This window comes from Sus scrofa, chromosome 13 (genome assembly GCF_000003025.6).
Source record: "Sus scrofa isolate TJ Tabasco breed Duroc chromosome 13, Sscrofa11.1, whole genome shotgun sequence".
Classification (NCBI taxonomy): domain Eukaryota; kingdom Metazoa; phylum Chordata; class Mammalia; order Artiodactyla; family Suidae; genus Sus; species Sus scrofa.
In genome coordinates, this window is record NC_010455.5 from 72181787 (window position 1) to 72200335 (window position 18549).

An 18549-nucleotide genomic window follows, 5' to 3' on the forward strand; every position below is an offset into this window, starting at 1 on the left:
AGCTCTTTCACTCACTGCCTGGGATGTCCAGCACTTGGACCAGCAGTTCAGGAACTTGTTCTCAGCCTTCAACTGGCCTGTGAAGCATAGGCAGTCAATGAGCCAGTGTTAAGCAGCCACCCACAACCACACAGTAGTGACCACTGTCCATCCACCTCATGCTAGGGCTACCTGCCGCCTCCTGTTCCACGTTAGCCCCTCTCTCGACCATGGGAAGGTTTGCGTACAGGACTAGAAACAGGACTCAGGGTGCATGAGGCCTAGAGTTTGGCCACACCTAGGTGATACAGGAGGCTGACTGTGGCCCTCCCGCCCACTCTCTGTCCTATCAGAACAGGACATGCAGCCGCTTTATCCTCCAGCAAAACTGAGACTGACACAGACACCAAATAAACATATACGTCCAGGTATGCTGGCCCCACACCAGGTTTCCTTTGTGGACGCTGGCTCTGCCACAGTCAGCGAGGCTGGGGCCCTCACAGGTGGAGCAGCCTGACAGTCTCATGCCCCAAACCTATATGCTGCCCCCTCCCACCAGCCCAGTGCCCAGAACTGCTCACCCTGCCAACCGCAGCCAGCTAAATCTCCTCGGAAAGGCCTTCCCAGCCTCCAGGCTAACACAGGTCCGCCACACCCACCAGGCCCTCTCTGGGCACACTGCCCCTAGACACCAGGCTGTAATGTCACACACTTCCAGGCTTTCCTGTGGGGAAACCCAAGAACTGAATGTGAAAAGGGAAGGCGCAGCATCCAGCCTCTGCCCTTTGGCCCAGGAGAGGGAGCATCTTAACACAAATGTGCTCACACTCTACGGGGTGTGGGCCCCAAGTCCACAGCCAGCCTCCCAGGTTCCTAAAAACCTGCTGCTCCAGGAAATTTACATTCAGGAGGAACTCAGGCCCCAAGCTTGACCACAAGGGAGAGGAACCACTTCTGGTCACACTGGGTCACCCACTGAATGCTGACAGGCCCAGCCCACCTCTGGAGGTCTCCCTGGCCCTCACCTTCGCAGGCTGCTTGCAGGACACCCTGGCCGGCCACAGGCTTGCATTATGCTCATTTCCCCACCCCCAGGCTCGGGGGCAAGTTTAAACGTCCTCGTCCTGTCTCAGATCAGGTCTGAATTAATACCCTTCCTCCAGAGAACTCCAGTAGCAAAGTGAAAACAGACGCACCAGACAATGCCCTTTGAAAGCCCCAGCAGGAAGGGCTGGTGACAATGCAGCCCCAGGCTCTGAAAGAAACCTTAAGGTTAAAGGTTCACAGAGGCAGAAGAATTACCAAAGTACAAGTTTGTTCAAATTTCCTCCGGCAGATTTCAACAACCAGGGTCAAGCTGAAGATCGCAGGCAAAAACCTATGAGACAACTCAGCCCCTTTGAACTGCGTGGAGAAAGGAAAATATACGGTCTGGGAGGGATCTATGTTATAGCTTTGAAAAATGTTCTTGAAAAGGTCACCCCTGTTAACTCAAAATCAGCCTGCTGAAGGATGTCTGAAAACCGCTTCTCTGAGACAATAGGGCTGCAGGTCTCACTGTGTGCGGGGAGCCGCAGGGTTGCCATGTCCCAGCATCAGTGTGCGACCCTCTGTGGGCCGTGAAATTAACCACCAGCATGGCCTGAATCTGCTCTGAGTTAAACTACTTTGCTACGCAAAGTGGCCTGAAAATGAAATATGAGGATTGAATTTCCACTGAAAGATTAACTTGTCTAACCTCCAGGCAGGCTTGCTCCACCATGAACCCTGTGTGGCCAGTGGATTATGGCCCCACATAAGGCGGCAGGAGACAATCTGCTCATCAGCCTGCCCTTGGTGCTGGAGCTGGATGAGACCAGGGCCATCCTCGAAGGGCCCAGGCCCAGTGGAGTACAGTCTAGTAAATGACGATGACAGTAGATGGGAGATGATGGGGTCCTGGGGCCGCATACGACGGGGCCAAGGGGCAACAGTAAGGCTTCCCAAAAAGTGCTGCAGCCTGAAGATGCCACAAGAGATTCAGCCTGTCTGTCTGTGCAGAGATCTGCAAGCAGTTCCTTAAGCCTGGAGTCCTGAGAGGCAGAGACCTTGTCCCCGCAAGAGGGACCCTGTGGGCCTGCTGCGTGCAGAGTTTTGCCTTCGCACCAATGCAGAGCAAGCAAAGGCTTTCAGATGGGGAGTAAAGCAATCAAAACAATCATATTAGCTGTTTAGAAAGCACTCCTGGCTACAAAGAGAAGCACAGTTTCAAAAGGGGGCTGGAATCAGAGAGACATGATGGCAGGCAAGCTTGTCCAATGCAGAGCGACCAGAGGCCTATCCAGGGAGCCGCTGCAGTGACAGGCAGAGGGGGCTCAGAAAGCAGAAGAGGTGGTAAGGATTCCTGAGAAGGTGAAGGAAGATGTGTTGAGGGTCACGTCAATGGCCAACGGCTGGGGAAGGATGGCAGTGCCACTCACTGTGAAGGGGGGTGTGGGTACGGTGTCTTGCAGATGTAGTCTGGGGGCCTGTGCATTCGCTGACGGGGAAGCCAGCCCAGTAGGCACCTGGACAGCAGGTCAAGAACAGCTATTGAAATCTGAATTAAGTGAAATTACATAAAATGACAATTTCAGTTCATTAGTTGCACAGGCCACAGTGCCAAGAACTCCACAGCCTCCCTCGACTGATGGTTGCCACTCTGGACAGCACTGTTAACGGATATTCCCATCATCACAGAGACTCCTGTAGGATGGTGCTGGGCAAGCCCTGCAGAGTCTTTCTCTCTTTTTCTTTTCTTCTTTCTTTTTTTTTTTTTTTTTTTTTTTTTTTTTTTTTTTTTTTTTTTTTTTTTAGGGCCACTTCCGAGGCATATGGTGGTTCCCAGGCTAGGGGTCAAATTGGAGCTGTAGCTGCAGGCCTATGCCACAGCCACAGCAATGTGAGATCCAGGCTACATCTACAGCCTACATCACAGCTCACAGCAATGTCTGATCCTTAACCCACTAAGCAAGGCCAGGGATCAAACCTGTATTCTCATGGATGTGAGTCAGATTTTTTTCCACTGAGCCACGACCGAAATTCCACATACACTCTTTTTTAAAATATTATTTTCCACTGTGGTTTATCACAGGTCACTGAATATAGTTCCCTGTGTACAGTTGGACCTTGTTGAATATCCCCTCCATGTACTATAGGTTATATCTGCTAACCCCAAGCTCCTACTCCTCAAACATCATTTTAGAGAGTAGGAACACTGGACACACACACACACACACACACACACACACACACACACACGAGGGTTTCCGGTACCTAGGGCCTAAGGCCCTGAAATTCACCTGGAAGTGACCTTGATCAGAGTAAGACCACCCGGCAGTACAACGGGAAGGCAGAGCCCACGGCCCAGCATCATCCCATCAGTCAGGTGACCAAGGCCAAGCCCTGACTCCTGGAGCTTTAAGCCCCCAGAGAAACCTGCAGCCAGGCAGGCTGGGCTCCAGAGGCCAACCAGGTCAGTGCTGGCAATTTCAAGCACTAATTTAAAAGGAAAAAGTCAGGTTTATCTTTAGGTAGCACCTGTGCATGCCACCAAATAAACATCCTCAGGAAGTAGGTTAAAGACAAAGGGAATGATTCTAGTCTTCGTGAAGGCCCCAAGACAGGAGCAGCGTCACTGCAGTACAGGAGATGTGGGGAGAAGGAAAGTCAGCTTCTGGCCCAGCAGCAAACTTGTTTCTTCTCCTGCCAAGAGAGGATCCCACTCTAAGGAGGCCCCTCCCCTCACAGCCACGGCCACTTCAAAGCAGCAGGAGCCTAATCTCACAGCACAAGACAATAAAAGACCCAATTAACAAAACACAAAACTCAAATAATCCAGGGAAGAATGGAGGAAGAAATCTCCGTTTTTGACAAACTGACTTAATGCACAAACCACTCAGGAGCAGGCATTCTTTCCAAAGGGGCATGGGCAGAGGTCTAAGAGCAGTTCCCAGGCAAACCAGGGCCGGTGCATTCAGACAGGTCAAACCCCTGCTCCCGCACCAATGACCTGGGACCCAGAGCTACACCGAGTGCCCCGAGGGAACCCCTCCCTTGGGGTTGCAGTGAGATGACCAAGGGTCCAGACAGCATCCAAAGAGGAGAGGCTCTGGGCCCCCACAGGGCACTCCTGCACCTGTACCCATCTGCTGGTATCCCCTCCCTCCTCCAGCCCCATCTGAAGCTCCAGTCCCAATGGGAGAGGGTCACCTGGCCCCAGACTTCTGACCCAGGCCCTCTCCTCAGTCTCTTTAAAAACTCCTTCCCCCTCCCCTGACAAGAGGCTCTCCCAGTTGTGGGGCCCCTGGCCCTGCCCTCCCATCCCATCTACTGGCCATGTCCCAGCCCCGAGGACAGCCCCCTCCCGACTCACCTCCTCCCTCTCCCCTCACACCTCTGACTGCTCAGGCTGCTGCCTGAAACCTCCAGGTCACTCCTCTGGGCCCAGCCTGGTATCCCCTCCTGTGGGACACCCTTCCCCCCTGTCCCGGGCACAGGCACTCACATCTTGTACTCTTTACAAAGCCCTTACAATTCTGCACCTTGTCTCGACTGGCTGCTGGCGCTGCCCTCTACTCTGCCCACCCTCCAAACCCCAAGCACCCTGGAGACAGGCACATCTGTAGACTCTGAATAAATGGAGAAGTGCCCCAAATAACAGCACCACCTGACCCTTCCCACTAAACAGGCACCCCCACAACAAGGCTACCAACCTAAAGGTCCACAGGGCCCAGGTCTGTAACAGAAAGAGGCATACAGGATCAGCCTTCTCAGCCTCAGGCCAGAATCACCGCCTGGCATGGCTCATGGTTTGGCTATGAGATCTTCTTGTCCCCATACAGAAGCCAGGAATTCGGCTCATCATATGAGATCTGATTTGTAAATGTCAGCAATGATTTTTTTTAAAAAAGGCTTTAACATATGGGCCATCAGGAGTTCCCGTTATGGCTCAATGGTAACGAACCCGACTAGTATCCATGAAGACGTGGTTTGATCCCTGGCTCACTCAGTGGGTTAAGGATCCAGAGTTGTAGCAAGCTATGATGTAGGTTGAAGACATGGCTTGGATGCAGCATTGCTGTGGCTGGCATCGACAGCTCTGATTTGATCCCTAACCTGAGAATTTCCATGCGTCATGGGTGCAGCCCTAAGAAGATTCCCCCCTAAAAAATACATATATATATGCCATCAAAACACAGCACAGGAGTTCCCGTCGTGGCGCAGTGGTTAACGAATCCAACTAGGAACCATGAGGTTGCAGGTTCGGTCCCTGCCCTTGCTCAGTGGGTTAAGGGTCCGGCGTTGCCTTGAGCTGTGGTGTAGGTCGCAGACGCGGCTCGGATCCCGCGTTGCTGTGGCTCTGGTGTAGGCCGGTGGCTACAGCTCTGATTCAACCCCTAGCCTGGGAACCTCCATATGCCGCGGGAGCGGCCCAAGAAATAGCAAAAAAAGACAAAAAAAAAAAAAAAAAAAAACACAGCACATAAGACCCTAGTGTGGGACCCTCTAAGGGGTGGACAGGCAGGACGGGCTGGCACAGGGGTAGGAGTAGGTAGGTCGAGGAAGATGATAGGAGCCTTAAAGGCCTTCCAGAAACAAGCAAAGAGCACTTCCTCCACAGCCTAAATAATGCATCAGGCATATTTAATTCTCTGAAAATGTGTGTATTTATTTAATTCAAATCGATAATTTGTTTAACTCAAATATACTGAGTAAAGATAACCCACAGAATGGGAGAAAATATTTGCAAATCATACATTTAATAAAGGACTGTGGGACACCTTTGTATATCACCAAACCAGAATACATAAAGAAGTCTACAACTCAATAATAAAAGCCAAATAACCCAATTTTTTAAAAGGGCAAAGGATGTGAATACACAGTTCTCTAAAGAAGAGATACAAATGACACAAGAAGATGTGTTCAGCATCACCAGCCATCAGGGAAATGCAAACTAAGCCGCAATGAGATACTACCTCACACCCGCCAAGATGGCTCTAGTCCAGGAGACAGACAATAACAAGTGTTGGTGAGGATGTGGAGAAATGGGAGCCCTCACACCTAGTAGTGGGAAAGCAAACAGTGCAGCTAATATGGACAACAGTCTGGCGGGTCCTCAAAAAGCAGACAGAGTTACTCTCTGGTCCAGCAATTCTACTCCTAGGTATAAATCCATGGGAATGAAAACATTTGTCCCACACAAAGACATGAATGCAAATGTCCACAGCAGGATTATTCATTATAATCAAAAAGTGAAAACAAACCAAATGTCTTTAAAGAGTGAACGGATTTTTTAAAGAGTGGTCTATCCATATAACAGACACTATTCAGCCATAAAAAGGAGTGGAGGATGAAGGGGATGGGGAGTTTCACAGGTACAGAGCTTTGGAGGTGAAAGATGGATGCCACTGACCTATACACTTAAAATGGTTAACTTTTGGGGGGGATCAAGTTCTATCCCCCAGATCTACTTCTCCCCACAGGACATTGAGGTAAATCATCATCGGCCCAGGGCCTCGGAATCTGTGTCTGCCTGAAGTGCTTAGCAAAAAAACAAAAGTGGTGAGTTGGAAAAAAAAAAAAAAAAAAAAAGATTAAGAAAATACCTTTTATGTACACAATTAAAAATAAAAATAGATTTTTTGGAGTTCCGTGATGGCTCAGCAGGTTAAGGATCTGGCACCGTCACTGCTATGACTCCGATACAGCTGTGGCTCCGGTTCAATCCCTGGCTCAGGAACTTCAGTGTGCCCCCCCAAAAAAACAGATTTTTTAAAAAGACGAATGATGTGTTAACACGGAAGAATCATGTTATAACATGTATGAACCTTGAAAGCATTATACCTAGGGGAAGAAACCAGACCAAAGGCCACATATTGCAGATTCCATTCCTGTGGAATGTGCAGAAAAGGCCAATGGACAGACATTAAGTAGGTTAGTGGCTGCCAGGGTGAGGGCAGGAGACAGTGAGGGGCTGCTAATGGGTGAGGGGCTTCTTTCTCTCTCTCTCTTTTTTTTTTTTTTTTTTTTTTGTCTTTTGTCTTTTTAGAGCCACACCTACAGCATATGGAGGTTCCCAGGCTAGGGGTCTAATTGGAGCTGTAGCTGCCAGCCTGTAACACAGCCACAGCAACGCCAGATCCAAGCTGCGTCTGCAACCTACACCACAGCGCAGGCCAACGACAGATCCTTAACTCACTGAGCAAGGCCAAGGATCAAACCCGAAACCTCATGGTTCCTAGTTGGATTCGTTTCTGCTGCGCCACAACGGGAACTCTGAGGGGCTTCTCTTTGTAGGGATGGAAATTTCTCAACTTAGACTGAAGCACTGCTTACACAACTCTGTGGATATGCTGAAGACAATTAAGTGTACACCTGAAATGATAAATTTTATGGTATGTGAATATCTCAATAAAAATGTTTAAAAACAGCACTGGCCTGGCCAATGAGCCCTGAGCCACACAGATGCCTCCAGGCTAATGGGACCAGTAGGCAGAGGCACCTCAGGAGGCACCTCAGTAGAACTCGGCCTCCCAGTTCCCTCGGGTCCCCCAGAGCTCCAGATACCATCACTTCATCACCCCGCGCTGCAGAGCCTCAAACAGCTGCCATCTGAGGGAGATTGGTGCTCCAAGGCAAGGGGACCTCAGGTCCCATCTGGCCCCGGCCCTGGCCAACTCAAGGAGTGGGGAATAGGGCTCTGGGCTCTCCTGGGCCGCCTGCTGTTATCTTCTTCCAACCTGGATAGAGTGATTCTGGAGAAAAACCCAAGAGCCACAAAGGAGATGCTAAGAGAAAAGCTTAAAAGCAATTAATTTTAAATGATTACAGGTTTACCAAGAGCCATGGCTATGATTTGCTTCTGACTTTGATTATAACCTTCCAGCAAAATATCTGACTCAACAAGGCAAGACTGAATTATTTTCTATTCCTAGCATGACTACAAAATATTCTTTGATTTAACATTTGATATGTTTTGTTCTCAAGGACAAGCCCCATGAGAAGAAAAATGTACCACAACAGAATGAAATATGACTACCTGCTTCCATTTTTCTTCCCTGTTGGTTCCTGCTCAAATATTCTGCATTCATTTAAACTCAAGGCTGCATCTCTGATATTACACTGCTCCCACACTGTCACCCAAACCAAAGTCACCCGCTGTCCAGCAACAGAGAAAATGCTGCAGACAGAGCTGGACACTGTCTCCTAGAGACGCTGAAGGACTGAGCATGGGTGCAGAAGGGGTCTGAGAGCAGCAAGGCGGTAGGCCCAGCAGGAGGGCCTGAAACTAAGCAGGTCAGCAGGGGATACCAACCCTGGCCTCAGCCCCACTCAACGGCAGAGGACATCACAGAGGGGCTCTCTGGAGAGCCCTCCAGGCCAGGGCAACCCTCTAACAGAAGGGAAAAAGGCAGCCTACCTGGGTGGACACCAAGGCCAAAAGATTCCAGGAGCTAAGGAACTTAAGGCTAAGGAGGCATTTCCACTTACAACAGCACCTGTGAATATGTGTCAGTGTTTCCGGACAGACACGTGAATGCCATAATGCAACATAATGTATTTCTAGACAGATTCATTAAGAGACAAGGGGCAAAGAAAACCAGAAGTGTAGTTCTCTTGTGGCGCAGTGTGACAGAACCGGTGTGTCACTGCAGCGGCTTGGGTCACTGCTGTGGCGCAGTTTGATTCCTGGCTTCCACATGCTATAGGTGTGAAAAAGAAAGAAAGAAGAAAACCAGAAGTGATTTTTTTTTTTTTTTTTTTGCTTGCTTGCTTGGTTCTATATCAGAATAACACCCAGATTCCTGTTTTGGCCAGGCCCCCATTTGTCCTGTCTGCTTGGGCCACGCTGCCTGCTGGGCACCAAGTGCAGACGCCTGAAGAGAAATGTAAAACCTCATGGAAAACACAAGGTCATTTGCACACAGACGAGTTTCATGGGTCCAAAGACAGTATCTCAGACAGAGTGTAGGCACACTCCTGGGTGAAATGGCCAAAGGGCAGCACCATGTCCACAACAGTACCACCAGCACAGAGAGCTGGAAAAATAGGGAAGGCCAAGTAGCTTAAGTTCAGAAAGAATGCTCCCTCCCAGGTCGCAGAGACAAGCAGCCCCAGGCTGCCACCTGCCCGCCAAAGCCAGGACCCCCAAGTCACAATTGCATCACTGAGGCAGCTCCAACGGGGGGCCCAGAGAGGGTCCAAACCCACAGGAAGCACCGCCTAAGTGGCAGGCACCAGAGGCAAGCGATCTGGGCGAGAGTCGGCAGAGGAGCTGCTGTTCATTAACCACCGAACAAAAGACCAGGAGACAACGCACTGTTAATCCTAGCGGCCCCCAGACGACTATAAATTGCCAAGCCAAGGCACCAGCATTTTTCAGACCTCCTCCTTTCTGCCAGAGTGAGATTGAGGATGGGTCAAGTTCCTCACCCCCATCCAAGTCTTTAAAACATGTATTACTGAATCTTTTTGAAGTTCTGACCCTGAAAGATTTATACTCTAAAATAGATCAGAGAAAAATACTGTCCTGAAACACTACCACAGGGGCTGCAGCTGATAGGCACGTTTGTCCACTCCCACAAGAAGGCCAGTGCTCTGTGGCAGGTCAGTGTGGGTTCGAAGTAGCTCTGACCCTTCTGACCTGTGCTCCCTGACCTCTCTGAACCCCTGCCTCCTCATCTGTGAAATGGGAGTACCACCTCTTACCTCACGGGACTGCTGTGAAGATTAAACAAACCAACAACAGCACCAGGCTAGCACTAAATAAAGGCTAAGGATTGTTGTCACCATGAACCCCCTGCACTTTGGAGTTTTATCTATGGCCACAAGGATCAAGGAGATAAAACCCAATTTTCTCTAAGTTAAGAAAGGATCTTTTTGTATAGGAAAGTATTTTGGGCAAGCAATGGAATTAAAGAGAGTTGGCTTTGATTTAAGAGACATTAAACTGGAGTTCCCATTGTGGCTCAGTGGTTAATGAATCCAACTAGGAACCATGAGGTTGCGAGTTCGATCCCTGGCCTTGCTCAGTGGGTTAAGGATCCGGCATTGCCATGAACTGTGGTGTAGGTGGAAGACGCAGCTTGGATCCTGCGTTGCTATGGCTCTGGTATAGGCCAGCGGCTACAGCTCTAATTAGACCCCTAGCCTGGGAACCTCCATATGCCGCAGGAGCAGCCCCAGAAAAGGCAAAAAGACAAAAAAAAAAAAAGAGAGAGAGAGAGACATTAAACTTCAGACACACCATCATGGGACTCAGACAACCATTCTGATTTCCTCCTACTCGGTGGGGGGGCCGGGAGGGTATGTACTCAGCGAGGGGTCCAGGTCCTTCCACTGCACCGAGAACTCCAGCAACAGCCCACCTCCCAGAAACCCCAAGCACAGAGGCACTGCCTGCTGCCAGCACAAGTCATGTCCTTGCATCTTCCTAAAGCTCTGCCCTCATGAGGTCACAAACCAACTTTAAAAGCCTTCCAAGGTCCTGAGGAGAATCTGCACTGAAGGCCCAACCTAAATCCACTCCCCACTCTGAAGGATCCACCCACCAGCCCTCTGGCCTTCACTTTCAATGCCCCCCACACACACCACAACCGACTTCTGGCCATACTAAGTGCTGGCAGTTACCCTGACCCTAGAGACGAGAGAGCAGGCTCAAGCCTCAGAGCCCTACCCAGGCAGTGCTGCCCCTAGGAGAGCTGTTCTTTCCTCATCACACCCAGTGAGTCACCCCAGCTTTCATCCCATGTGCAACCAGTAGGTCACTCTGCACGTGGCCCCGCTGTCAGCCCCCAGAGGGAGGGGACCCTGCTGATTACTTTCGGTCCATGACCCTGTGACAGCCCAGGTGCTGGTATGTGGCCTCATTCATTCGGCTCTGGCCCCACCACTGAGGACACCCTGTCAAGACAGACACAGTTAATGCTCTGCTCTCAGGGAGCACAGAGGTGACCAACAAGTAAACATGTCCAGAGCATCCACAGCAGAAAAAAGAGATTCATGAGAAAGTATGACGCCAGAGAGCTGGATACTTTAGGCCAGTAGGTCAGAGGAGGCCTCTCTGAGAAGGTGACACTTAAGAGCTGAGACTTAAAAGAGCAGGAGTTAGATGGACCACACAGGGGGCACAGCAGGTCCAAGTCTGGCCCATCCAATATGCAGGAGGGAGACCAGTGTGCCTGGAGGTCAGAAGCCAGGGACAGGGCTCAGAGGAGGGCAGAGACCAGACTGTGGGTCCTACAGCCCATGAAGAAAGAGGAGGCTGGAGTCACCATGAGGGCAGCGAGCAGCCCCTGGACAGTCGTGAACCTGAAGGCTGCCATGCTCTGACACACATCCATAAAAGGAGCAGCTTGTGCTATGTGAGGAATGCAGCCAAAGGACAAGGGTGGGGCAGTGGGCAGGAGAGGAGGGACAAGGTCCAGGACTGTAGGAATCTGGTGCCAGAAGACAGGATTCGGCCTCCAGATCGTGAGGATAACTAAGGAGATTCATTAGACCCAGGTGAGGGCAGCAGAGCTAGGTTCCAACACCTGCCAACATACTTGACTTTCCAAGCTTCGCTTTCCTCATGAGAAAAATGGGGGCCACAATCCCCCCATACCTCCACCACTCAGTGCTGTCACACAGATGCAAGTTTGGAGCAACAGGCCTAGGCTGGAGTTGGCACTTGAAAGCAGCATCCTTCCCCTCAAAAGAAAAATGTCACCTTTTTTCTCATTTCCCTGAGCAGAGGGTGAGAATCTGACCTACTTAAGGAAGAACAGTGTCAGCCCTAGTTCCACTGCTGTAATGTGTTCAGGTGATGTGCTGACCCCTGAAAGAAGACAAGGAGAGTCCCCCCCTCTCAGGGGCAAGAGCAACATGACAGCCATGATGTATACACAGGAGGAGAGAAATTCCTCTTTATTTCTTCTACAACTTACCAAGGACTTGCCCTATTCTTGGGGGCATTATAATTTGGCACCTGAAACCTTGTATCCTGTGAAGACACTCCAAGAATGTACATGTGGATGGGGCGGGTGGAGTAAAGGGACCTGGGAAGCATTGGCTTGGAGCCCAAGCAGGGCCCTGGACCGTGTCACCTCCTAGCAGCCTTTCCAAGTCCCAATCCCTTCGATTGTTAAACAGTAACCACCGCATTTGCCCGGGAGGTAGGAGATGTCTGGGAAGAGCAAAGCCAGAGTGTGGACGGTCCAGAAACAGTCGTTCAAGGCCACACAGTTGGTGAGCAAGAAAGCCAGGCCTCAGTCCAGCCTCCAGAAGCATGTCCTTCACCCCCTACATCTTCCACGGGAAAAGACCAACAACCTGCCTTCTCATTTTTCTTACCCTTCCACCTGGGCTGGCTCAGAGAATGAGTCCTGAAATGTATCTGGATGTGACCACAGAAAGCAGTTACAAGGGGACGGGAGAGCAGAGAGAGGACAGGTGCCCCTAATAAGCATCTGGTGGCTGAAGTGGGTCTAGAGTAGAAGACTTGAGGTGGGGAGACTGGAGCAGATCCCTGCTCCCCTTTGAGCCTCCACTTCCTCTCCTGAGAATGGAGAAGTGACCTCACACGGCCCGCAGCGTGACCACATGGGAGGTGACAAGGTGAAAGTACTACAGCTGGACCCACTATGCCCAGCCATGGGTGCAGCCATCGACTGGCAGGCCGATAGAACCATCTGATCAAGACACATCCCACAGGAGCCTGAAGGTGCAGAGAACACTGCTGGAAGAAACAGAAGGAAATGGAAAGCAGGGAGGTACTTGGTTCCTGGGGTGGCGGTGAGGAGTTAAAGTCTCTGACCTATACTCTCTTACTGCCATGTGCTTCTGTTATTCTACCATTTTTTAGTAAACAAAACAAGTTTTAAAGCTCTGTCCACAAAGTAATCCACAAAGGTATACTAGTGGCTGCTTTTGGAGAGATGGGAGGAGTAACTGAGGACCCTTACCTGGTTTGTAATGTTCTTTCTTCACAAGTAGAATTTATTCATGTACCACCAGTATATTTTAAATTAACTAAATGATACATCTCAGAAGGCACCCCCCCCCCAGCATCTCAGCTGCAGGAGCTATCCTTCCAGACACATAAGCACACCCACCAGAGACATTTGTTCTAGAAAACTTGCTGAAGCTTTCTTACCAGAAACAGGAAATGACATAAATGCCCATCATGAAGAGATTAAGAGCAAAGAGATCCTGATGTATAGCACTCGGAACTCTATCTAGTCACTTACGATGGAGCACGATAATGTGAGAAAAAAGAATGTATACATGTATGTGTAACTGGGTCACCTTGCGTACAGTAGAAAATTGACAGAACACTGTAAACCAGTTATAATGGAAAAAATAAAAAAATTTTTAAAAGATTAAGAAAAAGATGGTACAAGTGTACAATGGAAATTCATGTGACCTTTAAAAAGAATGATGTCTCTTTATATGTACAGATAAGATACCCCGAGTATTGAGTGAAACAGTGTAAGTGGTGTTAACTATTCTGTTAAAAAAAATAAATAAGAACAAGAGGAGGGGTTGACTTATACACGGGCCTGCCTGTCTTCACACGGAGTCCCTAAGACTGGCACCCAGACCGGGAAAGCAGGAGACTGGGGGCAGTGAATGGAGACCTTCTGGGCACTTTCTGTGGTCCTGAGTTGCCCTAACTCGTGCGTGTATTACAAACACATGTGGTACAAACGAAACACTTTCGCTGTTTCTAGAGAGGCCCCTCCTGCTGGGGTGGTGCGAGGGGCTCCCGCGCCGCGCCCCCCGCCCGGCAAGGCGCCCCCGCCGTCTGTGCTCACCGCCGATGATGGTCCGGATGAGGGAGGCGTGCCCGGGGCAGTCGACCAGCGTGATCTGCAGCTCGGCCCCGGACTCGGGCTCGGTCCCCGGCGGCGCCGGCCTCAGGCGCTCGGGCAGTGGCACCGAGAAGCACGAGAAGCCCAGGTCGAGCGTGATGCCGCGCTCGCGGCTCTGCGGCTGCTTGTCGAAGGCCGCGGTGGAGGCTGTTGTGCTGAGCGCTCGCGCCAGCGCGGTCTTGCCGCTGTCAATGTGGCCCAGGACGCCCACGTTCACGTTCACCCGCCGGCCCGCCATGCCGCCGCCGCGGTCCGCCAGCTAAGCCGACCCCCGCCGCCCGCGCCCCGCTCGTATGTTCCGGCGCCGAAGCTTCCGCCCGCCGTCCGCCGCCCGAAGCCGGGGAGCCCAGAGCTTGAGGCGCCGTCCGCCTCTCGCTCAGTCTCCGCGGTCTCACTTCCACTCGTTCATTCTCAGGGCCTCGCGGGGACGGCGCTCTCCCCGCACCACGTGGGCGGGGGTGGGGGGCGACAAACAGGGACCGAAAGCCGAACCGACCGCTGCTCGCACGAGAAGCCCCCGGGAAAGTAGAGCCCAGGCGGCAGGACTGGAGCCGGGGAGGCGGCTGGTGGCGAAGCTGAGGCGCGCGGCTCAGAAGAGCCCGCGTGGAAAAAACTGGGGAGGGCCGCCGGGAAAGGACGGCTGTTTTCCCGACGCGGCAACACGCACCCGGGTCAATGGCGTCCCGCACAGCTCCAGGCCGTGTGTAAGGTGCGTGCGCGCGGGGGAGAGCCCACGAATCTCACGCTTTTCAAGTGTTATCCATAAAAAGTGTCTCCCCGTCAGCAACAGGGATCACAGCTTTAAATGCTTGCACTGGCCAGGCAGGTGCCTCACAGGAGAGGCGTCAGCAGGCTATGTCCTGTGTAGACCCGGGAGCCCCTGCTCAGCTTCAGCCAAGGGAAAGTGGGCGAGAATGCGAGCTGAACATTGCCTCATCTTCTCGATTTCCGAGAGGAGAGAGCGTTTCCATATGAAATCTGAGGAACACATGCTTTGTTGAGCCATGAGACTTGGGGCTGTCTACCTGCCCTGACTTATACCTAAGCGCTGGCCAGCAGCAGGGCTGGGGCTTTAACACCAGGTGGGTCTTCCTGCCTCCACCTCCCATAGCCGCTGGCTCCAAGCCAGGTCCTACCCCAGCAGCAACCTGGGCATGAGCCTCCCGTTGAGTCCAGCCCTGTCTCCACAAGTGCCAAGGAGATGGCAACTCTGGGTTGTCTGAAACTCAGCCAGATGAAGACTGTAGTTGGGGTTGGCTGTGCCCCTGCACCAAGCAGAGAAATAGAGAGCCTGGCTGGGCAGGTGTGAGTCATAAGCTCACTCCAAGGTTGCAGGGGAATGCCCTGTAGGAACTGGGGCACTTTTGCCAGCAAAATGCAGGTCACATCAAGCCCCTCCTGTGTCCTTTGTCTCTATCCTGGCTTCTATCCCAGTGAGGCAAGTTTGCTTTAGATCAGGCTGGTGCTCTGGCACTCTACCCGTCCTAGCCCACTGAGGACCCCTTACATGTCTTTGCTTGCCCTCAGCCTGGTACATGCAAAGGCTCCATAACTGTTTCTTGAGTGGACCCACCCCTGAACCTCCAGCCCACAAAGACACTCTCCTCTGCAGCAGACTCCTGGGTCGCAGCCTGGATTGTAAACCTGGACCCCAGGCACTGAGAAATGATTGACAGGGAACTGCCTGCAGAACTATGATTATTTGGGATTTGTACTTAATGTTCCTTTCTGTTTCTTTAATGCCATTTTGTACTAAAGTAGTTCAAAGTTCTTTACAAACAGCTAGTAATTAATTCAACTTCATTAAGGCCAATTAATCCAGGATTAATTATAAATTTTCCCAGAGGAAGTTATTATACTTTGCTCTTTGATTTGAGTTTTGGCTTTAAAGATTCTTTTAGGAGTGAAATGGAAATTTCTCTTTTCTCTGAGGGTATCTACCTTGCCAGTGATTGTGTTAACTATGTACCTTCCTCCACACATCCTCTACTAACCTTGGATTAGGTTGTCACCCTGGCAGCCCGTGTGCTCTGTGGCACTCCTAGCACTGAACAGATACAGATGTCCCATCAGCTGCAGGGTGGGAGCCATGCCCTGGGCCCACCTCATGCCCTGTTCCTTCCAGCTATATATGGACAGAACAGTGTTCTACAAGCTCTGTGAAGTCTACCATGGTCAGCGGTCCCTCCTTCCTCTTCTGTAAGACTCCTCAACTCTCCTCAGAGCCATCACACTCTCCTCCAGGTTGCCATGGGGGCTGACCCCACTCTAGCTCAAGGGACTGGAGGTGAAAGGCCAAGGGTCATGGGAATGAGAGTGAGAGAGCTGGCAAGTGAGGGCTGTCACACAGCACAGGCTGGAATGCAGCTATCCACACCATTTCTTGCCCTGCAAGGACAAGGAATGTCACTGCACAAACCCACGGATGCAAACTTAAGCTATTTTTAGCCCCAATGTCAGTGCCTTTTTTAAATGGCTGCACCCATGGCATATGGAAGTTTCTGGGCCAAGGATTGAGTCTGAGCTGCTACTGGGAACTACACTGCAGCTATGGTAATGCCAGATCCTTTAACGTACTGCACTGCACTGGACCAGGAATCAAACCCTTGCCTCTGCAGCAACCCGAGCCACTGAAATTGGATACTTAATTCATTCCCCACAGTGGAAACTCCCAAGGTTGGTGCCATTCGCATTGCAAGTGGGGCAAGGCTTGATTTGGGAAAGTAAAGGATTTCATCAAGAATCTGTCAGCTTTCCTTTCCTTTGTGCTGACTTCATTCTCAGGCAGTCTTCCCATGAAGTGGCAAAGTGAACTGGAAGCTTGGGACCCAAGTCTCTCCTTAAATTTCCAGTAAAAGTGCAGGACTGAGTGTCATTGGACTGTTTCCAGACTAATCAGCATCTAGGGGAGGGGGGATACTATGACAGGCCAGGCCGGGGTCCTGTGTCCATCCCTGAAACAAAGCTAAGGGTAGGAGTCAACCCATCTAAACTACTTGAATGTAAAGTGGAAGAAGAGTGGTTCTCTAGAGGAAACTAGAGTGAAAGTGGCCAGAAGAGATTACAGAGGGTGCTGGAGGAAAAATAACCCATGTCCACTGTTGTGGGCCTCACCTATCTTCATGCACCTTGCACACCTTGGACCCTGACCTGCTGTGTAGTCTTCTGTTGAAATGAAAGGAACTGTCTCGCTCTGCAACCAGGCCCAGCTTCTTTGCACACTGACCTGGGTCTAGGCCCAGGAAAGACATTTGCTCAATGTATGATCTTGGACCAACTCCATCTCATCTTAGGGCCTCAATTTCCTCACCTATAAAAGGAGAATGCTAGACTAGATCAGATTTTGAAATATTTTTAGCAGTTAAAAAATATATAAGAATAAACAAAAAGAAAAAAAAATGTAACAGCTCTGGCAGAAGGGGAGTTGGGGGCCAAAAGTTTCTATTTACTGACAGAAACCATAACCACATCCCATAAAATCTAATATGTAAAATACGTGCAGCAAAACTGCATGACTGTGTGTGTATGTGGAGGTCTAGAACTGTACTGAATTTATAAGGAGACTTAATTGTGAGCCAGACCATGTGCCTGACACTGGGGTTAAAATGATGTGCAACGCAGATGTGGTCTACATTTTCGTAATGCCTGCAGTTTAGAGGGAGAGACTAATATTGACCCGATAATTTGCAAATAATTAGGAAACTAGATTCAAATGTTACCATGGAGAAGTTCAAGGAGATTTGAGAATCCAGAACTACTGCAGCTGGATTTGGCTTCAGGTCTGTCTCAAGCCTAATGCAAGCTTCTCTGAGCTCTGGGCAAGTTCCTTCCTTTCTCTGGACCTGAGTTCACTCATTTGTAAAATGGTGACATACCATCTACTCCTGAGGGTGTTACCCTTCTCTCAGGGTTAGGTCTGGACATTATCATCTCATGGTGCCTTCCTTGGCTCTCCACCTGTTCCACGTGGCCCTGCTTGGGCTTGCATTCCTCATGTTGTAAGTTTCCCACCTAAGATCTGAGCTTGTCAAGGCTGGAGATTTTGTTTTGATATCTGCATCCCAGTGCATTCTCTTGTCTGGCTCACAGCAGGTGCTAACAAATGTTTGTTGAATGACTGTGTGGCCAATGGAGCACATCCAAAGGGCGAGTGTCAATATCATCATGGAACCAGACATGACAGGCTGCTAGATGATTGTCTCATCTGAGGTCATGGGCTGGGATGAGGGTTACACAGGCTGCAAAGCCTTAAGTCCTCAGCTGGAGTTCCAGCTCTGCTGATTATGTGCTGTGTGTTCTTGGGCAAGTTACTGGGCCTAATTTAGCCACATCTTTATCTGTATTAGGAGTTACAGTATCTTACAGGGTAGTAGAGTTTTGGGGACATAAAACGCCACTCACAGCCAACTTAATTTAAGTAAAGAGAGGTGGCGAGGAGAAGCAGAGGACAGTTGCACAGAGGATGCTCAGCACTGCTTCCCCAGGGGAGGAAAGGCTTGGAGGTCAGCAAACTGCCTAGTGAACACAAGCTTAAGATCTAAACCTGTTTTTTCATCTCCAACACCGAGGTGGAACTTGGGCTCTGCATAAGGGTATGTGTTTGGCTGCCATCACCAATGGCAGTACGGTAAAGGGCAGGATTCGGCCCGGGTTTTGTGCAGCACCCCTCTCTTCCCACCCAGGGAGGAAGCGCTCT

General features: G+C 50.6%; 2 protein-coding genes across 3 annotated transcripts in view; one reads left to right on the plus strand and one right to left on the minus strand.

The window, feature by feature from the left end:
* EEFSEC (eukaryotic elongation factor, selenocysteine-tRNA specific) overlaps nt 1-14559 on the minus strand; it is a 154937-nt gene extending 140378 nt beyond the window's left edge. The window contains exon 1 of one of the 2 annotated variants that reach the window (XM_021069440.1): nt 13797-14559. In XM_021069440.1, the coding sequence (XP_020925099.1) occupies nt 13797-14091 (295 nt within the window). In that variant the 5' untranslated portion in view covers nt 14092-14559. The remainder of the gene's footprint in view (nt 1-13796) is intronic. The other variant, XM_021069441.1, reaches the window with a different exon arrangement.
* RUVBL1 (RuvB like AAA ATPase 1) overlaps nt 14433-18549 on the plus strand; it is a 50296-nt gene continuing 46179 nt past the window's right edge. Inside the window, exon 1 of the mRNA XM_021069443.1 lies at nt 14433-14562. The gene's annotated coding sequence lies outside the window, so the exon portion shown is untranslated. The remainder of the gene's footprint in view (nt 14563-18549) is intronic.